Source organism: Gordionus sp. m RMFG-2023, chromosome 5, assembly GCF_954871325.1.
Source record: "Gordionus sp. m RMFG-2023 chromosome 5, tfGorSpeb1-WG-v2, whole genome shotgun sequence".
NCBI lineage: Eukaryota > Metazoa > Nematomorpha > Gordioida > Chordodea > Parachordodidae > Gordionus > Gordionus sp. m RMFG-2023.
The window spans coordinates 22829057-22853780 of NC_088779.1; the positions used below are offsets into that span (position 1 = coordinate 22829057).

The 24724-nt window shown below is 25.3% G+C and overlaps 1 protein-coding gene and 1 long non-coding RNA gene across 5 annotated transcripts in view; one reads left to right on the forward strand and one right to left on the reverse strand.

The window, feature by feature from the left end:
• The window catches only part of LOC135930004 (metastasis-associated protein MTA3-like), a 27542-nt gene extending 15827 nt beyond the window's left edge, over nt 1-11715 (forward strand). The window contains exons 15-18 of one of the 2 annotated variants that reach the window (XM_065466763.1): nt 911-982; nt 7567-7604; nt 8039-8133; nt 11190-11715. In XM_065466763.1, coding sequence (XP_065322835.1) covers nt 911-982; nt 7567-7604; nt 8039-8133; nt 11190-11265 — 281 coding nt within the window. In that variant the 3' untranslated portion in view covers nt 11266-11715. Of the gene's footprint in view, nt 1-910; nt 983-5286; nt 5788-7566; nt 7605-8038; nt 8134-11189 lie in introns of those variants that run through there. The other variant, XM_065466762.1, reaches the window with a different exon arrangement.
• On the reverse strand, nt 9732-24591 carry LOC135930005 (uncharacterized). 3 transcript variants are annotated; one of them, XR_010572702.1, is made up of 6 exons: nt 24500-24591; nt 10817-10968; nt 10640-10778; nt 10349-10586; nt 9997-10302; nt 9732-9914 (listed from the first exon to the last, which is right to left on the reverse strand). It is a non-coding gene; the product is annotated as an uncharacterized LOC135930005 (long non-coding RNA). The 3 variants fall into 3 exon arrangements; XR_010572700.1 differs by having other exon boundaries at nt 9734-9914; nt 10640-10749; nt 24500-24590; XR_010572701.1 differs by lacking the exon at nt 24500-24591 and adding an exon at nt 14122-14502 and having other exon boundaries at nt 9734-9914; nt 10640-10749.
• Nucleotides 24592-24724: the final 133 nt, after the last annotated feature.

Consider the following 24724-nt stretch of genomic DNA (forward strand, 5'->3'; position numbering starts at 1 on the left):
TATTATCAGAGCACAAAGCCAATATTATTTATCCTTCTGTCAGAGTTTAAATTAATTTTTTCACTTGGAAATATCTTAACCTTTTCAACCTTCCTATAGGGAAAAAGGAGAATCGGATTGAACTCGGATCCTTGAATACTAGAATTTATTTAAATGTTTGGGCCTGGGAAAAAATGGGTATGTTCTAATATTTCCTTGGCAATTTTTTTATTTCCGTATGGCCAAACCATCCATTTAGTTTTATTTTTTGCCTGTATTCCACTTCTGGTAATTTTTCTTTCTATACACATAGCATATATAGTGAAATACACATTTTCATTGATGCAAAGCTATGTTTTTTTTTCTTATAATCCAAGTCTTGGAATCAAAAAACAAGTAGGAATTATAATATTTCTTCCCAAATCTCGTTCATCCCCACTTTTTATTTCCTTATCTAGACCAACCATCTAATTGAGGTGTATTAACAAGTATTTGAAACCATATAGTCTATCACATGCTCCAATTATGGTTTTCATGATTTCTAGTTACCATTAATTTGATACACTATCAGCCTATGAACCCTACACACTATCTATTCATTCAAGGAATTAAATATCTCTATTTTACATAATGTGCAAGTAGTGTTGTTAAACCGCTCGATTTTAGCCGATTTTTAAAAACGGCTAACTCATTATGTTAACTTGAAGAATATTGCTTAAGCCTCGAGAACCGTGAATAGATGTCTACTAAACCGTTGTGTCATCTATGAGCAAAATCTTTAGGTTCGCGAAATATTTTTCGGGCAAAAATATTGAGTTAGCCATTTTTAAAATCGGTTCAAATCGAACACTATTTGTAAGGTAACGTTCTAAATAATATATAATTCAACTAATTATTACTTTTATAATTATTTTATCCATTAAATAATCAGACAAACAGAATTATTTGAGCACCAATAAAGGAAAAAGAAGTATAGAGATTTCTACTGATGAAGAAATGACAGGTTATAATCCAAAATATCTTATTTATTAAACATTGATGACACTCTCATGCTCTAAGAAAATTTGAAAATTTTTTAACATACAATCGATGAATTTATATCAATAGAATCAAATAAAATGGTTAATAAATAATTAAGTAAAATGTTACAAAAAGCAGTGAAAAAAAACAAAAATGTATATCAATCATCGATAAGAGAAAAGAAATTTTGAACCTTCAGTCACCCACATAAGATAAAATCTTATGTTTTTTTATATTGAATATTATCAGCGATTAGCCTAAAATAGCCAGGATTGTTTTGCATTTGAACTCCTCTTTACATTTATTTTATCATAATATTTAAATATCGGTATATGGAGTAGAGTAACTGGGCCATTTATTTTTTTATAGTTAAAAAGATATTAATTTATAGTAAAAATATAGTGATAAATGCAAATGACCCAGTTACTACTCACTTACCTAGTTATAATAAGAGTCTAATTGAAGGATTATTTATTATATTCAGAAGAATTTTGATTTATAGTGCGTATCAAAACAGCTTTATATATTTTTTTGTAGATTTAGACTAACTTTATTGTAATTTTTATATTACACAATTTAAACCGAAAATATATCAGTTTAACGATATAAAAATATATTATGGTAAATTGTTTGGCAATATATATTTTTTTAATCTTATCATTTTAGGCCTATTCAAAAATAATCGAATATTCGATTAGTTTCTAATAATAATTTGAATCAAATAGTAAAACAAATACCAATAATAAATTTTTCGATTCATTCTAATACATATATAATAATCAATTTGATTCATTCAAATATGAATAAACGATTACTCATTATTGAAACATTGGTTTTTAAACCAAGTGTCAAACCGTTATAAATGTTTAGTTTCCTGTTATTAATTTAAAATGTTAAAACGGCTTATGGTTAAATTCTGGCTATTGAACAAATTTACTACATTCCGGTATTAAATTTACGTTGGTTCTTTTCCCTTTTTTTTGCAAGGTTTTTTTTAATTATAAATTTGGGGTTTTTCTGAATTAAAATCAATTAGTAAATATTTTTGCACTACATACTTGCCTATATTTTATTTATAAATTTACTTCAAAATTTAAAATCAATATGAATCGCTTGATACCGGTTCAAACATATTTATAAGCGTTTTGTTTATCTCTCATTTGGAATATTCTTATCTCGGTTATGGTTGGGGTTGGAAAAATTATAAAAGATCATTTTCGTTTCGATGTTCTGTTTGTCTTGGTTTGACACCTTGTTTTAAATGTAAATTTTTTCTATATTGATTTGAACTATTAATAATCTATTAAATATATATATATATGACAAAAATTAAAGGTACAATTTAAATAAATTAATATAATTTGAGATTAATATGACCAGAAATTCTGTCGGATCTGCAAATTTTTAATGATATTTTCTGTCTAAAATATGATTTCTTTTGGGGTCTGAAAAATTTTAATTCTAATTTTTAATTTTCATAATACATTTTTTAAAAAAAAACAATTTTCATTGCAAATTTATTTATAAATTTATTTTGTAAGAATTTGCTACCATTTTATAAAGATAAATATTCTGTTTCCTCTATATATATATATATATATTTAAAGGATTTTTTTCCAAATTATTTTATATCTGATAATTTATGTTTCATAATTTAAATGTTGTATTTGATATATGATTGTATTTTACTTTTTATATCATAATTTAATTAATATAATGATTAAAGATTTTAAACGAGTAATTCGAAACGAATACACAATAGTAAATTATCCAATTCATTTAAATGATTCGAATACGATTAATGTGCTATATCGAATCTATTCGTTTTGAATAGGCCTAAATTTAATCTAATATTAAATGAACAACAGTATAATATCGCGCTTAAATTGAGCGTTTGCGCCTTGCCATATTATTTTTAATTAATATAAAGTAACGCATACTGTTTGAACGGAGGTTGTCTTTTTATTAGCATCGTCGATTCAAAATTTTAACTGTTTTTAAAAAAAAATTGATTTTTGTAAAAAAAATATTATCTTATACATTTTTCATTAAATTCTAAATATAAGATAAGTTATTTTTTTTACATTTTATATAATATTATATTTAATTTAATAATTAAACAATTAGGAAGGAATTTTAATGCCTCCCCCCTTACTATTCTTTATTGTTATTTTTCTTGTGAAAAAACCCTAGTTCTTAAGAACTGGTGACAAACGTGAAAAATGAATGAATAAAAAAGTATTGAAATAGCAAACCAGTTTGCCTTTTTTAAAATGGTTTTTAACGACAAGTGGTAATTTGACAAATTTGCACGATACCGTTTGAAATGCATTAATTGCGTTTGAAACGCTCAATTTGTACTCATTATAAGAACCTTTTGAAATTTTTATTAACTAATGAATGTATCCTTTGGAATTCTCTCTTTAACCCTTGAGAAGTTTTGTAATAAAATAACGCTAGTGCTTAGGTAATTCTTTCTTTCTATCTTTGACCCACATTTTAAAACTCTTATATCTATTAAAATTTTATTGCCTGGATATTTTAGAAATTTATTAAGTTAAACCTTTAATTAAAAATAAAAATTTTGAATATTTAATTAAATAAAAATTTTACAATAAATTTTTTTTAAAGGGTCAAAAATAAAGCGATATTTGCATATATGTACTATTTCTTATTGTTACTAAAAAAAATCGATTTGTAACATACAATTATCAAATTTTTATTTAAATTTAAATAATAGTATAAACGTTTTTTCAAATAATTGTTTATTTAAAAAAATATTTAAGAGTTAAAATGCCCATCTTACTCCAAAAATGCTTATATCTTAAAAAATCATTAAATATACGCGAATCTTTGCTGAAACATATTTTAGGATAAAGTAGGAGATATTAAAAAAAGTCAGATTATATGCAGTTTTTTTTATCTAATAGCAATTTTGACAGGGATACTACTTGACCCCACTAAACTCAATGGTTTAAGAATATTATGGAATTAACATTGTTTATAATAGATTTCTTATAAAAAAAATAATCTAATATCATAGGCTCACGCTTAAAATAATATTTTAAAAGATGGAAATAATATTCTTGCCAGTGGTAATTTTTAAAATATCTAACTTTGGTCCCCTTCAAAAACGGCTAGGTCAAGCATTAAAACCTATAAAATTTGAACTTGAAACTTCTTAAGTAGAGGCTCAACTTAGAGAAATTGTGATAATTTTTAAGGATAAACACTTGGCTAAAACCATTTTAGTATTGGCGAAAGATAGAGAATATAACAACACTACTTGCTAGGCTACGTAAATTTAAGATTATTTTTACGGAAACACCATGTCGGTTAAATAGTTCCATACAAAAATGATATTTAAAATAAGGAGTTTACATATAGGTCATTACCTGATGTTAACTAGTTGGTTGGTCTTTATTAGATATTATTTTAGCTAGAATTTTGCTTTAAAGCTATAATAGTGCGTACAAATTAAGTGTTTACGTTTGACCGTAAATTTTAAATAAAAAAACCTAACGCGTCCTTTGTTTAAATTGAGCTTGTCTTTTTATTAATATTTGCCGATTCAAAATTTTAAATAAGTTCTAAAAAAAGGATTTGTCTTTGAAAATTATATTATCCTGCGTTCTTATTTCTTTATTTCTAAATATTCTTTTTATAGGATATAAGTAAGTTATTTATAAGTATTACAAAACAAAAATAAAAAAAGTACTGTTTGCATTTTTAAATGGTTGCTAACGCCAAACGGTAATTTTACCAATTTGCACTGGGCCATTTAAAAGGCATTATTGGCGCTGCAACGCAGCGTTTGAAACGCTCAATTTGTTCGCACTATAATGCTACATTGACCAATTTTTCAAATTCTTTTTTGATATATATTATTTATCTCTTCTGTTTGATTTCAATTATTGTTGGTAAACGGCTCGTTTTGAGCCGATTTTTAAAAATGGCTACTTAATATTTTAGCCAGAAAAATATTGCCTAAGCCTTGAGATTTTGCCAATAGATGTCCAAACCTTTGTGATCTCAGGCTTGCTTGATATTATTCTAGATGAAATAATGAGTTAGCCGTTTTAAAAAATCGGCTCAAAACGAACCGTTCAATAAAAGTGATACTTGGGGTAGGGATAGCTTCAAAATAAGAAAAAAATAGTATGTATATATTGATGGGGTTTAAAATAGATTTTTTTGGTTAGAAATTATTAACCGACATCTGCGTTCCATAACAGTAGCTTAAATTTAGCGTATTTTTATATTACTTTTTTTTCTAAAATAATTTAGCTGGTAAGGCTACCACCAAGAGGCGTAATTACATCGATAATATAATGCGAGGCCAAGTCATTGAAGCCCTGAAAAGGGACAGTTTGCAAGAAGTCGCGGATTGTTTTAAATTGAGTTACAAAACAGTGAGCACTATAAAGCACAATTTTATAAAAACTGGCCGTATACAAAGTGCCCGGAAGGGAAGACCACATTTAAGAGAAATATTATCGCCGGACCAAGAAAAGTTTATCATCTCTTCGATAAAAGAAAACTCCGCCCTGAGCTTAGAAAATATTCAAGAATTGATAGGTGTCAAATATAGTGTAACGGTTTCGAAAGTCACGATCTTGAGGACTATCAAAAGACTTATGAAATTAAACAGAGATGAATCCGAATCTACAACATAAATCGATCATTAGAAAATTAAATAATTTTTTTTATCTAAAACGGGATTTTATCATTTTCGATTATAGATTTTTAAAAAAAAATTTCTTTTCTTTTTTTTAAAAAATATTAATTTAAACTCAGAGGTTTGCTTATAATATCCAAGTAGACAATATTAGATTTCCTATATTTATAATGCAAACCTTATATATTAATATTATTTTTTTTAAAAAAACGTGATGGAATCTACTGGACACTTTTTACAGTATTATCTTATCAATCCATATACCGCCATCTTTGTTAAATTGAAAAAAGAACTGCGAAATGTAAATGCAGTAAATTCAGCGTAAACTCTTACGTTAAAAATATGCGAAAGAAATATTTATACGGAGTGCAAAATCAAAATTTTTTTCGTTAAAAAAAATCGAATTATATTTTTGGGAATTTTTTTTATAATGAAACTTTCTTTTAAGACTATATTTATTTGTATCTTACGTAATAATAATAATAATGTGTTACATTGTTTAATTGTTTGTCACTAAATTAATTTAAACAGTTTTGCAATAAAGTTAGTCTAAATGTGTGTTTGGTGTATATATATATATAAAATTATGCGATATTATATGATTGTAAATTATATTAATAAACATTTGCGCTGGGGCAGTCACGGGGTTTAATGTGTGCTTATTAATTTATTTTACTTTATTGATGATAGCTAATCTCCCAATAGTGCTTCACTTGTAATAGAACTCTTAATATAATTTTTTTCAAAATTTATAAATGTAATATGAATTGCCCTAGTCGAAACCAAAATTAATATTTCTTATGGGTATTTTTTGACCGTGTTCATCCCTATTAGGTTAGATATCTGTAATGGGTGTGTTTTTAGCCCTTCTAAAAGATTGTAGATACTGAGGTGAGCAGGTGAGCGGGCGGGTTAAATTTATTTTTTAACAATGGGCTATTGACAGTTGGTTAAAACCCCATTGCAGAATTCTAGTTTACCTCGAAGTTAAGTTGGATTTTTAACAGCTAAATCTTTCGGACAATAATTAACCGCATATTAGAATCCTAAAAGGACCTGTCTTTGCCCACTCGAAGTCGGAAGACCTAATTTTAATTTTCCTTTAATTTTTTAAGCTCTATTTTTCGTTAAATTGTAATTCATATTTTTGTAAAACAAACAAAAGAAAGTAAACTACCATTTTATTTTTCTCGTACTTTCAAATGTATAATTTCAAAAATATTATCCGAAATAACTTTCATTTTTAAAATCAAACTTCTGATATCAAGCGATAATTTTTATTTTAAATACAAATTCATAGATTTGATTTGATAGTCTTGTATTTATCAACCATACTTATTAAACAAAAAAACAACATTGTTTTAGTCATAATACATTAACTTATTTCTAAAATTTATTCTTTTTATTCAAGGTCTCTTTATTAAATTTTCTTACATATTTCTTAAACATTTGTGTTGAGTTTTAAATACAAAATAATTTTCCTTTAAAGAAATTCGAACGGTTCTAAACCGATCGACTTAATTTTAAAATTCCGGTTGGGCTGAACTTGAGCCACCCTCGCTGCAAAATATCCTAAATTTTTTCGAACCGGGCCATTCCTACGAAAACAGCCCTAAAGCACTTATTACATAAACATTTTACAAAATTTATATTTGAAAATATAACTTTTCTTCATAATGATTTTTTTTTTATTATCTTTATATTATTTATATAATTTGGCGACATTGTTCTCTTTGTCGATATTCAGATGAATTAAAATTTATTTTTTCCATCTTATAAATTTCTCTCGAGAATATCTTCTCACATAATTTTATAAACTTTTTATATTATCAATTATTTACAAAGTAGAACCTCCTGTATTGTTTTTATTGAATATTATAATTTTATAGATGGCAAAAGGATTAAAATGAGTGGATCCACCTATATAGTACAATCATTATATATAATTTTAATCGATATATATAAAAATCACAGATCTGACCCGGCCTGGCAATGAACAAACCCTCGCCAGGTTTTAAAGTGAATTTTTTTAAAAAAATTCGGACCAGACTTAAAAGATTGACTTCTACAGGTCGTCTCTCTGATAAAAATCATTTTCATTTTATTAATCATTGTATTTTGATTGACATACTATTAAGCAAGTAGTATGAAAAAAAAGTATTTTCTAGTTTTTGCTTAGAACTTTCTTTCAAGAATTGAAATAAGTAAAAATCACAATACCTTTTAAATTATGTAGTTTTAAACTTCTTTTTTATTTATTTTTTTTTAAAAAATTTACTTAAGTTCTTTGAAATAAGATTTGAAATTTTGGATATAATAGAATATTTAAATTATTAAATAATAAAAAAATAAAAATCTAAGCCTAAGTTATCGATCAACATACCCCAGAAAAGAAACGTTAATTCGTTTATAGACGCTCCGGATGATCTTTATTTTGTAGCCAATGGGTTGATTAGGTAAATTCGGCGTTTTCAACAATTTTTATTTACTTTTGACATCCTTCCATAAATTTAATATTTTATGGAAGGAACTACACCATATCCAGTTTATTCGAATGAATAAACTGATTCAACATCCTAGAACGTGTGAAATGAGCCGTTTTTTGGACTGGATTTTTAACATCGAAAGTGCTTTTAACGCAGCGCTAAGGAAGTTGTCCAGGCCCAAGCAATTGCTAAGAACATCTAAATTTTATTTTCGCCTTTCATATTTTATTTTATATTTGATCAAAATATTTCTTTTGTGCTCCTAAAAATCGAGGCACGATCGAGTTTATAAAATCTTTTGATTGGATCAATTCTTCTTTATTAATCTTAATAATTATTATAAACATGATTGGAATTTAAGAAAAATTGATTTCATTAAAATATTTTAAAACTTGATCAGCTGTTGCATCGTGATCGCGAAACAGAATTTGAAGAATATTATATAAATTGAAACATTGTATATATTTTTAACTAAAATACCCATTTTATACATTCCATTTTTCATCTATATAATAGCTGAAATATTGGCGATGTTATAATTTCTTATCATAACTTTATTCTTAGATTAGGAAAATTATTACTGTTTTTTCCAGTTGATGATAAAAATGACATAAGTTGTGAAAAATATTACTTTTCTCATTTTCTTAAATTGCGTTATAGTGCGCACAAATTGAACGTTTCAACGCAGCTTTCCAAAACGCAAATAATGCATTTTAAATGCATTCTTTTAAATTTGGCACATTTCCGTTTTGTATTTTAAATTTTGAAGTGATAAAATTGATAACATCTTATAAAGAGTAAGAATAATTATATTTAATGACACAATAATATTTTTAGCCCATGGAATGATGATATTACAAAAAGATTAGCTGAACTGATTGAACCAGGAACCAAGAACATACTGACCATAATAAAAGGTTCATTGTTATGGAACAATTATATGTTATTGGTTCCAAAGAATATAATTAGCTTAGCTTTGGAATTTCCTAATTTTGATACCAGCGCTTTATATATAAGTAAAAGATTGAAAAATTTTAAAGATCAGTTAAATAAGGAGAAACTAAGGAGGCCATCGGGTTCAAAGGCTTGCAAGCATGAATACAAATATAGGAAATATATAAATTTTATGCATAAACCCAACATCTGTCAATTTAGATGGTGTGTCACCCTCAAACACGATAAAACCTAAAGTGACAAATGATATTAACAGGTTAATAAATGTATTGGAAAAAATCTATCTCGGATTTTTTATCTATGATTCATTTATATTTATTTAGTTAAGTTTAAACAACCAACTATTATTTAAAATTGAGGTTTTAAGTTTCCTATATCAACTAAAGGCAAATGTTACTTTAATTAGATATATATAATAGCATTATATAAATGATATTTTATTATTTTATATATTAATGATGTTTTTGTATTTTAAAATGATGTTTTTGTATTTTAATATTTACTTGTAATATTTATATTTACATGTGTAATATTTATGTATTTTATATTTACAAGTGATGTTTTTATTTAATATTTTTGTATTATATTACATATTTTTAAAATTAATATAATTTTTATATCATTTAATAACATACATTATGTATAATAAATAAATTTATTACAATATAAATAAACAAATTTAATAATTTAAATAATCTTTAAATTTATTTCTAAGAATTTTTGATTCCATTGAAGAAGAATTATTTTCTCTGCTAAGTAATGATGGTCTAGCATTAAGGTTTACCATTGTTGTATCTCTATGATGGTTACATAATTTTAGTATTATAAATACGTAAGATGTTTAATAATTATATATTTCAATTTAACTATTTGTAGTACCTGTATCATCATTGGAAGCTGATCCTTCTATGTTGACGATTATGTTGTGTAAGATACAGATTGTTTTTATGACTATTTATATGATAGCTAGGCCAATTTCTATTGGCTTAATCAGAAACTCAGATTTTTTTAAACAATTCCCCCAAAACTCCTTTCTATGCCTACACTGGCATGGAATAACCTCACGTTGAATTCCATTGTTAGATTTTTTGGGGTAGGGCTTCAACAGACATTACAAATAGCATGGCTTCATTAAAACTGGAAAGGGCTTGAGAGCAGGCAGATCAAGTGTATTGTTCACCAATTCTATTATTTATATTCCTAGAATATTTTAAAATTAATATAATATAACCTTTATATAAAGAGCTCTTTCATACTCCGCCATCACTCTGCTTTCCATATGCTCCCACATATATAAAAATAAATTTTCTGTTGATATCTGTTAAGGTTAACAGGTTAATTGAAAATCTATGTTTAAAGTCATAAGATTATGAGCCTCTATTTTGAGGGCTCTTGATATAGATATGTTTACCATCTATTGCCCCAAAACAATTTTATAATCCGGATTGAAGGAGGAATTCTTGGGAAATCTAAAGATATAATATAAATATATATTTTCTTTAATTTAATATAATAAATTTACTCTTTCCCATTCATTTTTATTGGGCTTAGGGATATATGTATGTACATTTGGCTGTGCATTGATTTTCACAATGTTGGCTATACAGGATTTTGAAATCCTTGAACTATATGCTAATTGTGCAAAACCAATAATTAAATATCTTATGTATAATTTACTAATGAATTAAATTTATTTTACCTCAAGGTAATAAATAATCTGTCTTCAGATCAATTTGTTTGTTAAATTAGTAATTTTTGGATTTATATCATCATATATTAACCCGAGAATATATGAAAAGGTTGATCTTCTCATTCTGGTATAATTATAAAATTGTGAATTTGTCAAATCCCCTTTAAAATTAATATATTCAGAAAATAGATTTTTTTTAACATATATTAACGATGTTTTATACCTCTGTTAATTATATAGCAAGCATTTTTTTATTTAGAATTTAGACGTTTCATATTGAAAAAAATAAAAGTTAACTTTTTTATTTGGATTTTGAAACGCTGCCTTGAAACTTTGCTCACTATTATTAAATATATTTAACAAAATAAAACAAATTTTATAGGAAAATGCGAAGAAAATTGAATCAAACAATTGTCAAGAAATCGTGTCGCCGAATGGGAATACTTGTAGGAATATAGACCATAGATTCTTATAAAAAAATCAATCATTCATTTCATATTCTATATTTTGTTAAACTTTTATGTATCAATGTTTTTTCTTTTGAAAATGCCTCCTTGTTTATATTGGTTCTAATTTAACTCTCCACTTTTGGTTGGAATTGAGTTAATGCCTTAGGCCTATCCTTCGAGTGACTGATATGTTTTAAATTATATAATCCATCCTTTTTATAGATATTGCACCAATTATATTATATTTATAATGCAAATCCTTTTTTTTAAAAGCCTTAATAATTAATCATTTTTTATCTTCAATGATTATGATAAACATTGAAATTCTTCCTTTCACATTTTTTAAAATATTATTTAATTTTTATAGGATAAGTTATTTTCATATTTCTTCAAAAATTAACTCACTCTTGACTAAGATATCGATGTTTAGCCTCACTTCCAAATTATAAGTGTAGATTAGATGATATTCATATAGATATTATTTAAAATTTAGTCTTGAAGCCCTTTTATTAGTTAATGCTAAAATATTTGATGAAATTTTTTATAACAATTTTTTTTGTATAATAATTTATATTATTATTTTTTACTTGAATTTATATAAATAAATATTATACTTTCGGATGAGCACAAAATTTATTTTTAACAAATGTGATCAGTGTTTAAAAAAAAGAATCCCATAGACAAACGAACCGGGTTTTCAAATTATTTCCATTTCTTTTAAAAAATAATAATTTATTAAATTTAAAAAATGGAGAAGGGGAAACTGGCTTACTCGGACTCTGGAAACACTACTACGGAGAAAAAAAAGAAATAGTATTTGAAAGTTTTTAAAATATATTACGCGAATCTTAATCTCTTATTTAGTCGATTTATTTCTCCTCCTCAAATTTTACTAGAAAAAAAATACATCTGCAGATTCTGGAAGGAATGACAATGATTAAGAAGGGGACCTTTTTTCACACATAACTCTTTTTAATTTTAAATAAAATTCTACTAACAAAAAAACAAAATTTATTATTATTCTTGAAAACCTATATTTTTTGCGTTATTTGAAATGAATCAATATTTTATGTCAGATCGGTCGGATAGTTTTTTTTACAGAGCTCTAAAAATGTATATCAAAAAAAAATTCATTTATTTTATCTATATCAGCTCAAAAAGTTGGGGTTGGTGTGCTTTATATCTTTAAAAATCATATGTAATTCTCTCAATATAAACTTTCGAAAATGATGTCAGTTTTTACTTTAGGGCTGTAATACAATATTAAACGATTTATTAAGATAGGTGAAATATCTTATTTATTGTCATAATTTTAATATTAAATATGCATAATTTTCATAAAAGAATAATAATTTTTTTTATTTAAAAAAGGTTGTTAAGAGTTTTTGCATAAATAAAATTATCTTGATTCAAAAATAGTAATGATTTCTTGATATATTTAGAAATTGTTTCTTCAACGAAAGTAAAGTTCCCACAATTTGCAATGATACAGCCCCATAAGTTCAGCTTAGTCAGCCAGAATGATGTGCTTCATTTACCTTGGGTACATTATTATCTTAATTGTTAATAGAGGTTTTTTTAAACCTAATATTTAATTGAAAAGTAAAGTACTCCATAATTTTAATTACCTTAAAAAATTTATAACCCAGAGGATGATATTCATTATAGACGTTCCCTTCAATTTTTGATACAATGAACAAGATTTGATTCGCGATTTTTATAATCTGAATTTCTTTCTTTCTACTTTTAATTTTATAAATTTGTTGTATATTATTGATAAGCGATATCTTTGCGTTTTTCTCCCAGTAAATATCCTGAAAACTCGAACCCTCGAAATTTTATTGAACCTTTTTTTTAATGTTCAAAAATTTCAAAGTTATTCTTTCATCAGTGATGATATATAAAGATATCAGGTAATTCGTTTAAATATTGTATCAATGTTTACAATGTTATGTTGATAATATTAGATTATCTTGTAAATTGTATGATTGATTTTTATTTAACAAGAGATGATTGATGTTATTTAAATTTATATACAAGTTACTTTTACGTGAATTTTTCAGTTGATATTTTTAAGAAATTTAATCTACTTTAAAATTGGAATTTTATCATTATTTAAATTAATAACGAGACTAATAGATTATTATATTACCACCAGGGCTAAATCACTATAATTGAGTTTAATTTTGGTCTAATCGAACCCAAGCTATCCTTAGAAATATTATTAATTATATTGTATTATTATAATTATGATAAATTATTATTATTGCAAATAAAAACTAAATATAATAAAATAAATTTTAAAAAACCCATGCTGTTTCTGTTATTTTAACAAAATTTTATGTCCTAATTTTTTTGGAACCCCAAACCCGAACATGGTTTAGGGAATTTTTTGCTGAACTCGGAACCAAATTTTTTTATTTTAGAAAAAAGTTTTAAAGCTTACTTCATATAATAATATAGGCATACTTGTTAATCGATCTTTTTAAAAAGATCGAATCACGATCTTTTCAAAAAAGAGGATCGACCATTTTTTGATCCTTTTTATTTAAGGAAATTTTTAATCGATGCAAAATTAACATAAATTAAATATGGTATAAATTTATTGTAATTGTATAACTAACATAAGTATAACAATTATAATTTATTAAAATTTTTCTAAGTTATTATCATTTAAAATCCCCGTCTTTCATTAAGCACATGTTTAGCTTTACTAAATAAGCGCTCCTGTGGAGCGCTTGATGGCAAAGGTTTGTTAGATTCAATAAATATTTTTTTTAAATTAATATAAATATTAAAAATATTATTAATAAAACGAACATTTTGTGAAAATTTTTCTCAAAAAAGTATTTATTTCATCCATACATTCATTTGAAGCATCTACATGTAGTTGATCCTACATATTTCCCAAATGGGCAATTAACCTTTCTTTTACCATTTTGTGGCAGATTAATATAAGGCCAGTTTAACTTAAATTTTGAGTGAATTATTGCTGCCAATGTTACTGTCATACAGTGAAAAGGAAATCTATATTAAGAAATGATAATTAATTTGTTATTAAATAAGCGTTCATTCAAATAAATCAGGTATCTGCAAAACTTAGCACTTTCAAATTTAATAGTCAGGCAAAGCCCATCATCTGTATCGTATTCGTATTTATGGTCTAAATATTGATTAAATTTAATATTATATTTAGACTTTGAGGTTTGAACTACTAATTGAAGAAGATATTTTATTCTTACAAAAATAGCATTTTGTACTGATCAAATCAACTTCACATAAAGTAAAATACTTATGTAAATTATGAAATGGTAAAAGATTCTCATTTTCACTTATATCTGCTGTCACATCAATAGTAGATATATTATCTTCTAAATCTATAATGGAGGACATTATTAAAACCTAGAATTTATTTATATTATATATACTATAATTAGATAAATTAGGCTTTAAATCTCGTTCTAGATAAAATTTAGAAAATTGATGAAATATAAAATATAGTGGAATGGAAGTTGATAAAATATGATGTAGATAGATATTTTTTAAAAAAATTAATTTAATTTTCACAATTTTTATTTTATTTATTCCTTTTTAAGTAAAAAATTAATTTTTAAAAGGATCGGGATCGAATATTAAAAAAAATGATCTCGATCAAGATCCTCAATTTAATTCAGGATTATCAATCCGGGAAAATTGACAAATTTAGGATCGAATCCAGGATCTCTGAATATAAATTATTAGTAACGGTTTCACATCTCATTTTAATGTATTCGACTTGGTTTCAAATAAGGACAAATTTTGGTTCGTGTTAGGTTCCATTTGTTTATTTTGAAAATTATATTATTTAATCTGAAAAATCACCATTAGACAATGGTAGAAAAGAAGAAAATGATAGTTGAAATACTTTAACAAAACAAAAAAATTAATCTATTTTATTTTAATAATGAAAATAAAATCAAAATATCTTAACAATTTAAAAAAAATATTTACACAAATATAATTAATCACATGACAGCTTCGCCGTTATAGAATATAGCCTTTTCTAATTCTTCAAATAAGATTAAAATTTTTATAAATATTATGTCAATACAGTTTCATTTTTAAGACCTTGTTTAAAATCGTATTTCACCTTTACGTCCCTTGGCTTTTCTGGAATAGATATATTATACAATTTTAGCGTGTTTCTTCTCTCATTTGTTAAGGCCTTTTCCATTTCCTTGTGCCTGATAGATTTCCCTTTCACGTATCCCAAATACCAGACTATAAATATGATGCAAAGTACCATATAAACACCACTAATTATAGCGATAACATCAAAAGTGTCTGTACGGGTATTGATTTGACACTCGGCTAAATCTTCTTTTAATTTAAAATATTCTTTTGGGAATTTGGTGGTTGGGGTGGAATCGTTTAAAAATGTATCAATTCCCAATCCTGATTGATTCATGAAAGTTGTTCGTCAAAATTTACATTGTCTTGCCTTAATTATGGTATTTTGTTGAATATGATACATTTAAATCCTGTTGGAAAAATAAGTTTTATTAAAAGCTTTATACAAAATCAAAAAAAATAAAATAGAACCTTATTTTCTTAAAATTATATTATTATTTATTATAAAATTTTGAATCTTACCAAGAATAGGAGGGTATTTAATTTTTTTAATTTAAAAAACGATTATAGAATCATTTTTTTAAAGATTCCCTTTTTATGTTTGATAAAAATCAAAAAGGTTTATATTAGAACGGTAAGTATTTAAATTAGATTAACTACAAAATGAAAAATAATATAATTAACTAAGTTGGCAGATGTAACTTAGCAAGTTCTTGTTAAATAATTGAATTCATTAACTTCCAGCAGATTTCCCTGTTAGTTAAATTTATTTTGAATTTTCAAAGAAAATCGAAAAATAATTTTAATGATTTAGTAAATCCTATTTGATACATATAAGAAAGATACTTATTTAAACTAAATAAGAAAACTGTTCCCAACATTGATCATTTAAGGGAAAATATAAGGACTGTTATAAATATAAGGACTGTTATATTAAGACATTTTCCCCCATCTAAAATAAATCAAATCAAATCGAAAAATATTGTATTTTTTATATTTATAATATGGTTAATAATCAAATTTGGCCAAAATACTATGAAATCTCTTTTATGAGCTAAAAAATACTATATAAAAATGCATTTGGTCACATGCTCTCAGTTACAATTTAAAATCGTTAGTAGAATCTTTTAGTTAGTAGCGTAAAACTAAAAATAGACAGATAAATAAATTAGATGTTTAAAATATGACTGAGGGACAAAGTAATTTAATAAAAAAATTTAATTGTCCCATTATTGATGACTAATTTCTTTAAAGTTATAGCATAGATGCAAACATTCTGGGATAGTAACGTGTTACAAAAGTTAGGTAATTACTTTTTTTTCAAAAATATTAGGTAATGACATTAGAGCTCGTTACTTTATATCATTTTTGATTAATTAGTTTTTAATAATTAGGTCTGATATTTATATAAATAAATTTAAAAAAATAACTATAAATCTGCTGTAATTTTTATTAGTCTAAATGAAGCCTTCAATTAATAATATTACTTTCAGTATAGTCATATTACTTTTGGCCAAATGAAAAGTCAACACTATAGAGGAAACTGGGGCTAATCGAACCGATTTTTACAAAATCGGCTAAAACTCTTGTTTTTTTAAGATATGGTAAAAAAACAATATATAAATTGATACCTATAAATATACTCCATAATAACGAAATTAGGTAAACCACTGCAAGGGGCTTACTAAACCATTAGTTTTTTTTAGGCTTTAATGAAATGCATTTTTATTTATTAATAATGGTACGGATGAAATAATTTTATTAATTTATTGAGAATAAAAATGAAGCTAATAAATTGAAATTTAATATTGGAGATTTAATAAACATTTTGAACATAAAAAAAGCTTATGATTTATTAGCATATCCTAAAAACCAATCATACACAGCCATGATATTTTCCTACAAGAATTTTTTCATATTAACTGCCATAATATATGCGTATGGTTTAGCAAGCCCCCTAGCTCGAAATTGACTAATCATGATTGGAATAATTTCTAGACAAAATAAATACTCATAAAACTTTCTCAAATTATAAAAGAGGGTTAAAATAAATTTTGTTATAAAATTTAAATCATTATATAACATAATAAAAAATTAAAATTCTATAATGTAAAAATCTTTTGAATTTTACATTAAAATTTCTATAAGCATATTAGGATAAAAATTTAAGCCTTCTAGTCTCTTTAATTTTAAAATAAGATTAAGAGGTTTGCCAAGCTTCGGGATTTACCTAGCCCCTGTCTCTCCTTTTTGGGTTATAATTTTTTTTGATGAAAGATAATGATAAAAATATGGAAGAAATTAGTGCTAGTACTCATTTTCACGATAAGAAAAAACGTTTTTTTCTGGGGAAGATAGGCTTTATTAAATTCTTTTAGGTGTAAACAATTTTATAATGCACCCTTACGACCCTCTGCACTTATTGAAATAGTGTTCATTATGCTGAGAAATGAACGATCTTAAAAACAATCGCCATTAAAATTGTTGAAAAATATTATCAATCTAATTTTTAACCATTTTATATTTTTGAATTTTGGGATTTGCATAATAAATATAATATAAAGTTGTAATAAAAATAAAACATTTTGTTCCATCTTTTTCTATTTGACACTTTCGGTACTATAAAAAAATTAATTAACAGCGCTTTTTTTAGATATGTGTTAATTTTGAAAGTGTAGTTAAATAGTGGAAAAATCCTTAATAATATTTTTTGGGCTTAAAATTTATTCAGCGTTTACTTTATCATTCTCTTTAAAAGTATGTACTATCTAGAATCGCCGAATCTTTAGACTGACATATAGACCATGAGTATATTATATCGCATAAATTTATAATTTTTTTCATGAAATCTCTTTTTCCGCAAAGTTCTAACCTTCAACTTTATTATTTGTAGTAATGTTATCTTCATTTTCATATAATTATAGCCTTTGCAGAATGCATTTCGCTATTGACCCACTCTTTTAGCAATATATATATATCAGTACAAGATAATTATTTGGACTATATTGATCAGTATTAATACAAACATTTTAAATTATTTATCTATGTGGATGTGTGGGAGGTTGATGTGAATCATCGCATCGTGTATAAATATAGAATTTCATCATTGTTCAATACATTATTACAGTCTTATCAACGAATCAAATTTTTGGATAGTTTAGATTAATTCGACTAGAATCGATTTGAATATATAAATTTGAATAGAAGTTACTAGTGAAGCAAACTGTATATTGGTTTGTATGTTCATTGGTGTGATTGTTGTTTGATTTTGAAATAAAAATTTAGAATTGGGAACTTTTCTATCCTTGTAACTTCATACTTGGAGATGGACACCATTGTTCAAATTCTCTGGCATTTATTTAAGTTGGTCAATATTTTGATTATTTTAAAATCCCCCCCTCCTTTTTTTAAATATAAATTATCATATATTTTTTTCATCGCCTTTTCTTTTATAATTTTATTATTCCTATTTTATTTTATATCTGGACATATTTATTCCTAGGTCTATTCAAAAGCAAATACAAATTGGATATTGAATTGTTCGTATTCAGCATTTTGAACGAATAGAATAATTTACTACTTCGTATAGGAATAGTAAAATATATTATTCTTATTTTATTCATGATTCGAATACAAATTATTCAATTCGTATTCGATTACTTTCTATCGCAATTTCTTTTTTTTTATAATAATTTTATATAAGCACGAAATTTGTGTCTTAGAGCGGCTCTATCTGAGCCGATTTTTATAAAATGACAAATCCAATATTTTAACAAGAACCATATTAAGTCCTAAAAATTTTGCTCATGGCACAAAGGTTTGGACATCTATTAGCGAAATTTCAAGGCTTAGGCAATATTTTTCTGGCTAAAATATAGGGTTAGCCGTTTTTAAAAATCGACTCAAATCGTGTCGTTTAAAACATTACACTAAATAATAATCTTTAAGGTCTCTTAGCCAGTAGAAACTCTCCATAGTCCACAATTAGTGTTGCTAAACGGCTCGATTGAGCCAAATTTTTAAAAGGGCTAAATCAATGTTTTTATCAAAAAGATATTACGCAAGCCTAAAGATTTATTTCTCATAGCTGGCACAAAGATTTGGATCCGTATTAGCGAAATTTCGAGGCTTAGGCTATATTTTCCTAGTTAAAATATTGGTTTGTTAACCTTTTTTAAAAATCGATTCAAATCTAGCCGTTTAACAACACTATCCACGAGCAGAGTTGCCATGTCTCCCCCCATCAGCGGGAGACTCCCGCAATTTTTTAGTTTACACGCAGACATCTCTCTCTCGCAAAACTACCGCAATTGGAAATCTCCCGAAGTCTACCGCAATTTTTTAATTTCTCCCGCTTTTTTTATTTTAGTATTTTAACATTTTAATATATAAATAATAATTTTGAGAGACATTAATTGATTATTTTTATATTTATAAAATAAATTTTAAATATTTATTCGAAAAACATGTCTAGTATGTAAATTTTTTCTATCCTCTTCTATTTTTATCCAATAATAAATCAACATCATTTCATTCATATAAGTCAGTACAGGGGAGTATATCAACATCGATTGCATTGCAATAGGAAAATATTCTCTCAAAATAATAAATAATACAGATGCAATCACATTTGCGGAAATCGTATACATCTATCATCTAGTTCAACATTCACAGAGCTATATCATCACAATGTGGGTCGAATCTTTTTCTCATGATATTTAACAACTCCAATATAAGTGCAATGGCAGAAGTAGTGTTGTTAAACGGCTCGATTTGAGCCGATTTTTAAAAACGGCTTACTCAATATTTTAGCCAGATAATTATTGTCTAAGCCTCGAGATTTTGTCAATAGATGTTTAAACCTTTGTGCCACCGATGAGCAAAATCTTAAGGCTTGCATAATATTTTTCCTAATAAAATATTGAGTTAGCAGTTATTAAAAATCGGCTCAAAATGAGCCGTTTAACAACACTAGGCAGAAGCATATTTGGGATTCATTTCACATGTAGGAAATCTACTTCATGCAGTTAATATTCAGTTGCAATCAGAATATTCTTTATTAAAAAAGATTCACAAAATCATGCTAAGCTCTGTTCATCTCTACAGTTAAAAATTGATAATAAATTTTATAGCGCTATTGCTAAAAATATTATATTATAATGTTCAAATAATACTCTAATTAATGCATTTTTAAATGAAGCAGATATTTTTATTAAGACAATTTTAGAATATTTACAATCAAAATTTGATTTTAATAACTATATTTACAAATGTATTATGACCTTGGAACAGAAACCATCAATTGATGGTTTTTATAATTTTATAAATGTATTAAAAATACCGAAAGACATTGATGTCTTGTTTGAGGAGATTTATATTCTCTCTATTTTTTATGATTCGCCAAAATACTTAAAGTTAGATGGTCTAAAAGCAGAGGAGAAATGGGTAGAATTTTTTCGTAAAAACGATAAATCCCCATGCTTGGAAAAAATATGCGAGTATGTATTCTCCTTACCTCATTCTAATGCCTCATCCGAACGCATTTTTAGCCTGATGAGGACTGCCTGGAAAAAGGAGAGAAATCGGATTGTTTAACAACATTAGAGGCCGAGCAAATATATATGTCATGCCAGGAATTTTATAAATATCTCAATAACGACGGTAAACATTTAGTTCTATTATTTAATTCTCAAATAAAATATAATTAAGTTTTAGCAATGGCACTTATTGTCAATTTTAAAGTGTAAAGTTGAACACATCTGCAGCATAATTTTGTGTATCTTTATTAAGATTTTTCTGATTGCAACTACACATTAACAGCATGTAGTAGATTTCCTACATGTGAAATCATTCCTAAATATACCTCTGCCATTCATTATTGAAAAAAATTTTCAAAATGTTAGGACAGCTTTTATAATTTTTATTTAAGAAATTTTGTTTTAAAGGTTTATAAAATTTTAAAACTCTATCGATGGCGGGTATTAGGAACATATCGCAACCAACATTGTGCTGCAATTCTGTAAATACACTCTGTTTTTACCAAATTCACTGAGGCATTATCAGATCAGAAAGCTGACATGCAATTCATTGATAATCTCGAATCTGCTATGTTTACCATTATATGGTTAGCTATGTCTTTGGATTTTTCACTATTTGTGGGGAAAAAATAAAATAGTTTTATTGAAACGACCTTAATTTTGTTGAAATAGCGGAGGATCAAGGGAAATATTAATATTTCCCTTATTAGATGCATCTGTTAGAATTGCATATGTATGCCCATCTTTCAAATCGTTAAGAATTGACCTCCTGGATTTAGGTCCTAAAACATTGATAATAGCCTTGCTCATTTTTGTTCTACAAGTATAGTTTTCATTTATATTAGAGTTGTTAAATATTATGGGGAAAAGATTCTACCAACATTGTGATGATAAGTATCTCTGTGAATGTTGTACTACTAGATAAGTGATTACAATTGCTTAACTGTAGTTGCATCTGTATTATTTCTTATTTTTGGAGTACATTATGTATTTAAACGTGATAATTAAATGCCTATTCCTATAATGTTATACACACACACGGTAGATTTCCAATTGCGGTCGTTTTGCAGGACATTCGCATAAAATATATTTTTAATTGTAAAATTAAAATCGTTTTTTTATAAAATTTTATCTTGTTTACATTCTTTTATATTTAAAAAAGATAGTTGGTTTTTTTTATAAATTAATATATTTTATTAAATCAAGATGTTATTTTATTTTGAAAAATAGTTACCGACTTACTATGGCCCGCAAAAATTTTTTTTTAGAATTTTTATATTTCTACAGCAATTTTCATATTTCTCCCACATAATACCAAATTTTTCCAGCAATTTGAAAATTTTGACCTGACAACCCTGTCCACGAGTCAGAGCTCTCATTTGGTCTATTATTTATTTAGAGTTATTTCTTCCTTTTACTTTATTACATTTTGAGGGGCCAATCTTACCGATTATTTTATTTATTTAATGGCAATGTAAATCACTTAATCTTTGTTTTGTTTTGATGTGGTTATCAGAGTAAAACTGGTGTGCATCAAACTGGTAATTAAGGTCTATATTATATATTAAGATTTAAATATCATATCTCAATTTAAAAATGGGATAAGGTGGTTTACCACCATGTTAAACTAGGTAAGGTTTCCACTACTATTGTTTTTTAAGTTTCAAATTGGTATTAATCAGGAATATAAAAAAAACATCAGGATTGAAAAAAGCTGCTGCAAACATTTTTTTAAAAAAAATTATTAAAAAAAAGAAATTAGTTTTTTTAATGAAACTATACAAAATGGGAAAAATATAAATGATTGTAGTAATAAAAAATATAATATTGGCAGTATTATTTGTAATAGTGTTACATTTTAAAAAAAAACAGAAAAAATAGGTTTTTTATTCCTAGTATTAATTTTAATAAGAAATATTTTGCTAAAAAAATATTTAATAGGTTTTAATTCCTAGTATTAATATTAATAGAAATATTTTGCTAAAAAAAATTTTTAAAGTGACATAGAACTACTTAAATATTTGGCAGAGGATAAATAGAAGTTAATACATAAAATATTGCAAGACTATTCTATAATAACATTAAATGTATATTTTTTATATTTATAAAAAAATTCTTATTATTTGCAAGTGAGATAGATAAATTCAATTGAACTATTTAGATAATCTACATATTATTATATAACATATTTTAATGTCCAGCTATATACAATTATTAATTTGTTATTATTTTATATATATATTCAAAATTTAATTTAAATAATAATTTAATGTCAAGGTTAGTAATTATGGCCAATTACTTTAGTGTATATATTGAAAAACATTTTTTTTATAAAAAATTTGTCTTTAATAACAAAATGCAGAAAGATAAAAGTATTTTAATGATTGATTTTATTATATGATAAAATGAATTTTGAGTGAAATAATTAAATATGGTAGGTTTCAATTACCTTAATATAATAGGAAAGGTAGACTACTCTTATTTTCATGATTAATGCTAAATTAGTAGAATGGAGTCTCAAGTTTGAAAGGAATTGGGGACAGGTAAAAATAAAAGGATATACTAGAATGGGAAACAGCATTATTTTAATTAGTTCGATAATTGGTCTATTTTTGGCAATTCAGCCTGGATTTTTTGAAAAATATAGATTTAGGAAATCCAAAATAAATAGAATAGCATTCAATTCTTAGCAAATTTACCTCAGTGGCTAATGAAACTGATATATAGGCAAGTATTTTAAAATTTCTACACTTTTAAAGTTGAAATAAAAAGAAAAACTTCTCCCACATAATACCAAATTTTTCCAGCAATTTGAAAATTTTGACTTGACAACTCTGTCCATGAGTCAGCACTCTCATTTGGTCTTTATTATTTATTTAGAGTTATTTCTTCCTTTTACTTTATTACATTTTGAGGGGAAGAATTACCAATTATTTTATTTATTTAATGGTAATGTAAATCCCTAAATCTTTGTTTTGTTTTGATGTGGTTATCAGAGTAAAACTGGTGTGCATCAAACTGGTAATTAAGGTCTAAATTATATATTAAGATTTAAATATCATATCTCAATTTTAAAATGGGATCAGGTGGTTTACCACCATGTTAAACTAGGAAAGGTCTCCCCTACTGTTGTTTTTTAAGTTTCATATTGGTATTAATCAGGAATATAAAAAAAACATCAGGATTGGAAAAAGCTGCTACAAATTTTTTTTAAAAAAATTATTAAAAAAAAGAAATTATTTTTTTAATGAAACTAAACAAAATGGGAAAAATATAAAATGATTGTGGTAATAAAAAATATAATATTGGCAGTATTATTTGTAATAGTATTACATTTTAAAAAAAACAGAAAAAATAGGTTCTTTATTCCTAGTATTAATTTTAATATAAATATTTTGCTAAAAATATATTTAATAGGTTTTAATTCCTAGGATTAATATTAATAGAAATATTTTGCTAAAAAAATTTTTTAAAGTGACATAGAACTACTTAAATATTTGGCAGAGGATAAATAAAAGTTAATACATAAAATATTGCAAGACTATTCTATAATAACATTAGATGTATATTTTTTATATTTATAAAAAAATTCTTACTATTTGCAAGTGAGATTGATAAATTCAATTGAACCATTTAGATAATCTACATATTATTATATAACATATTTTAATGTTTAGCTATATACAATTATTAATTTGTTATTATTTTATATATATATTCAAAATTTAATTTAAATAATAACTTAATGTCAAGGTTAGTAATTATGGCCAATTACTTTAGTGTATATATTGAAAAACATTTTTTTTATAAAAAATTTGTCT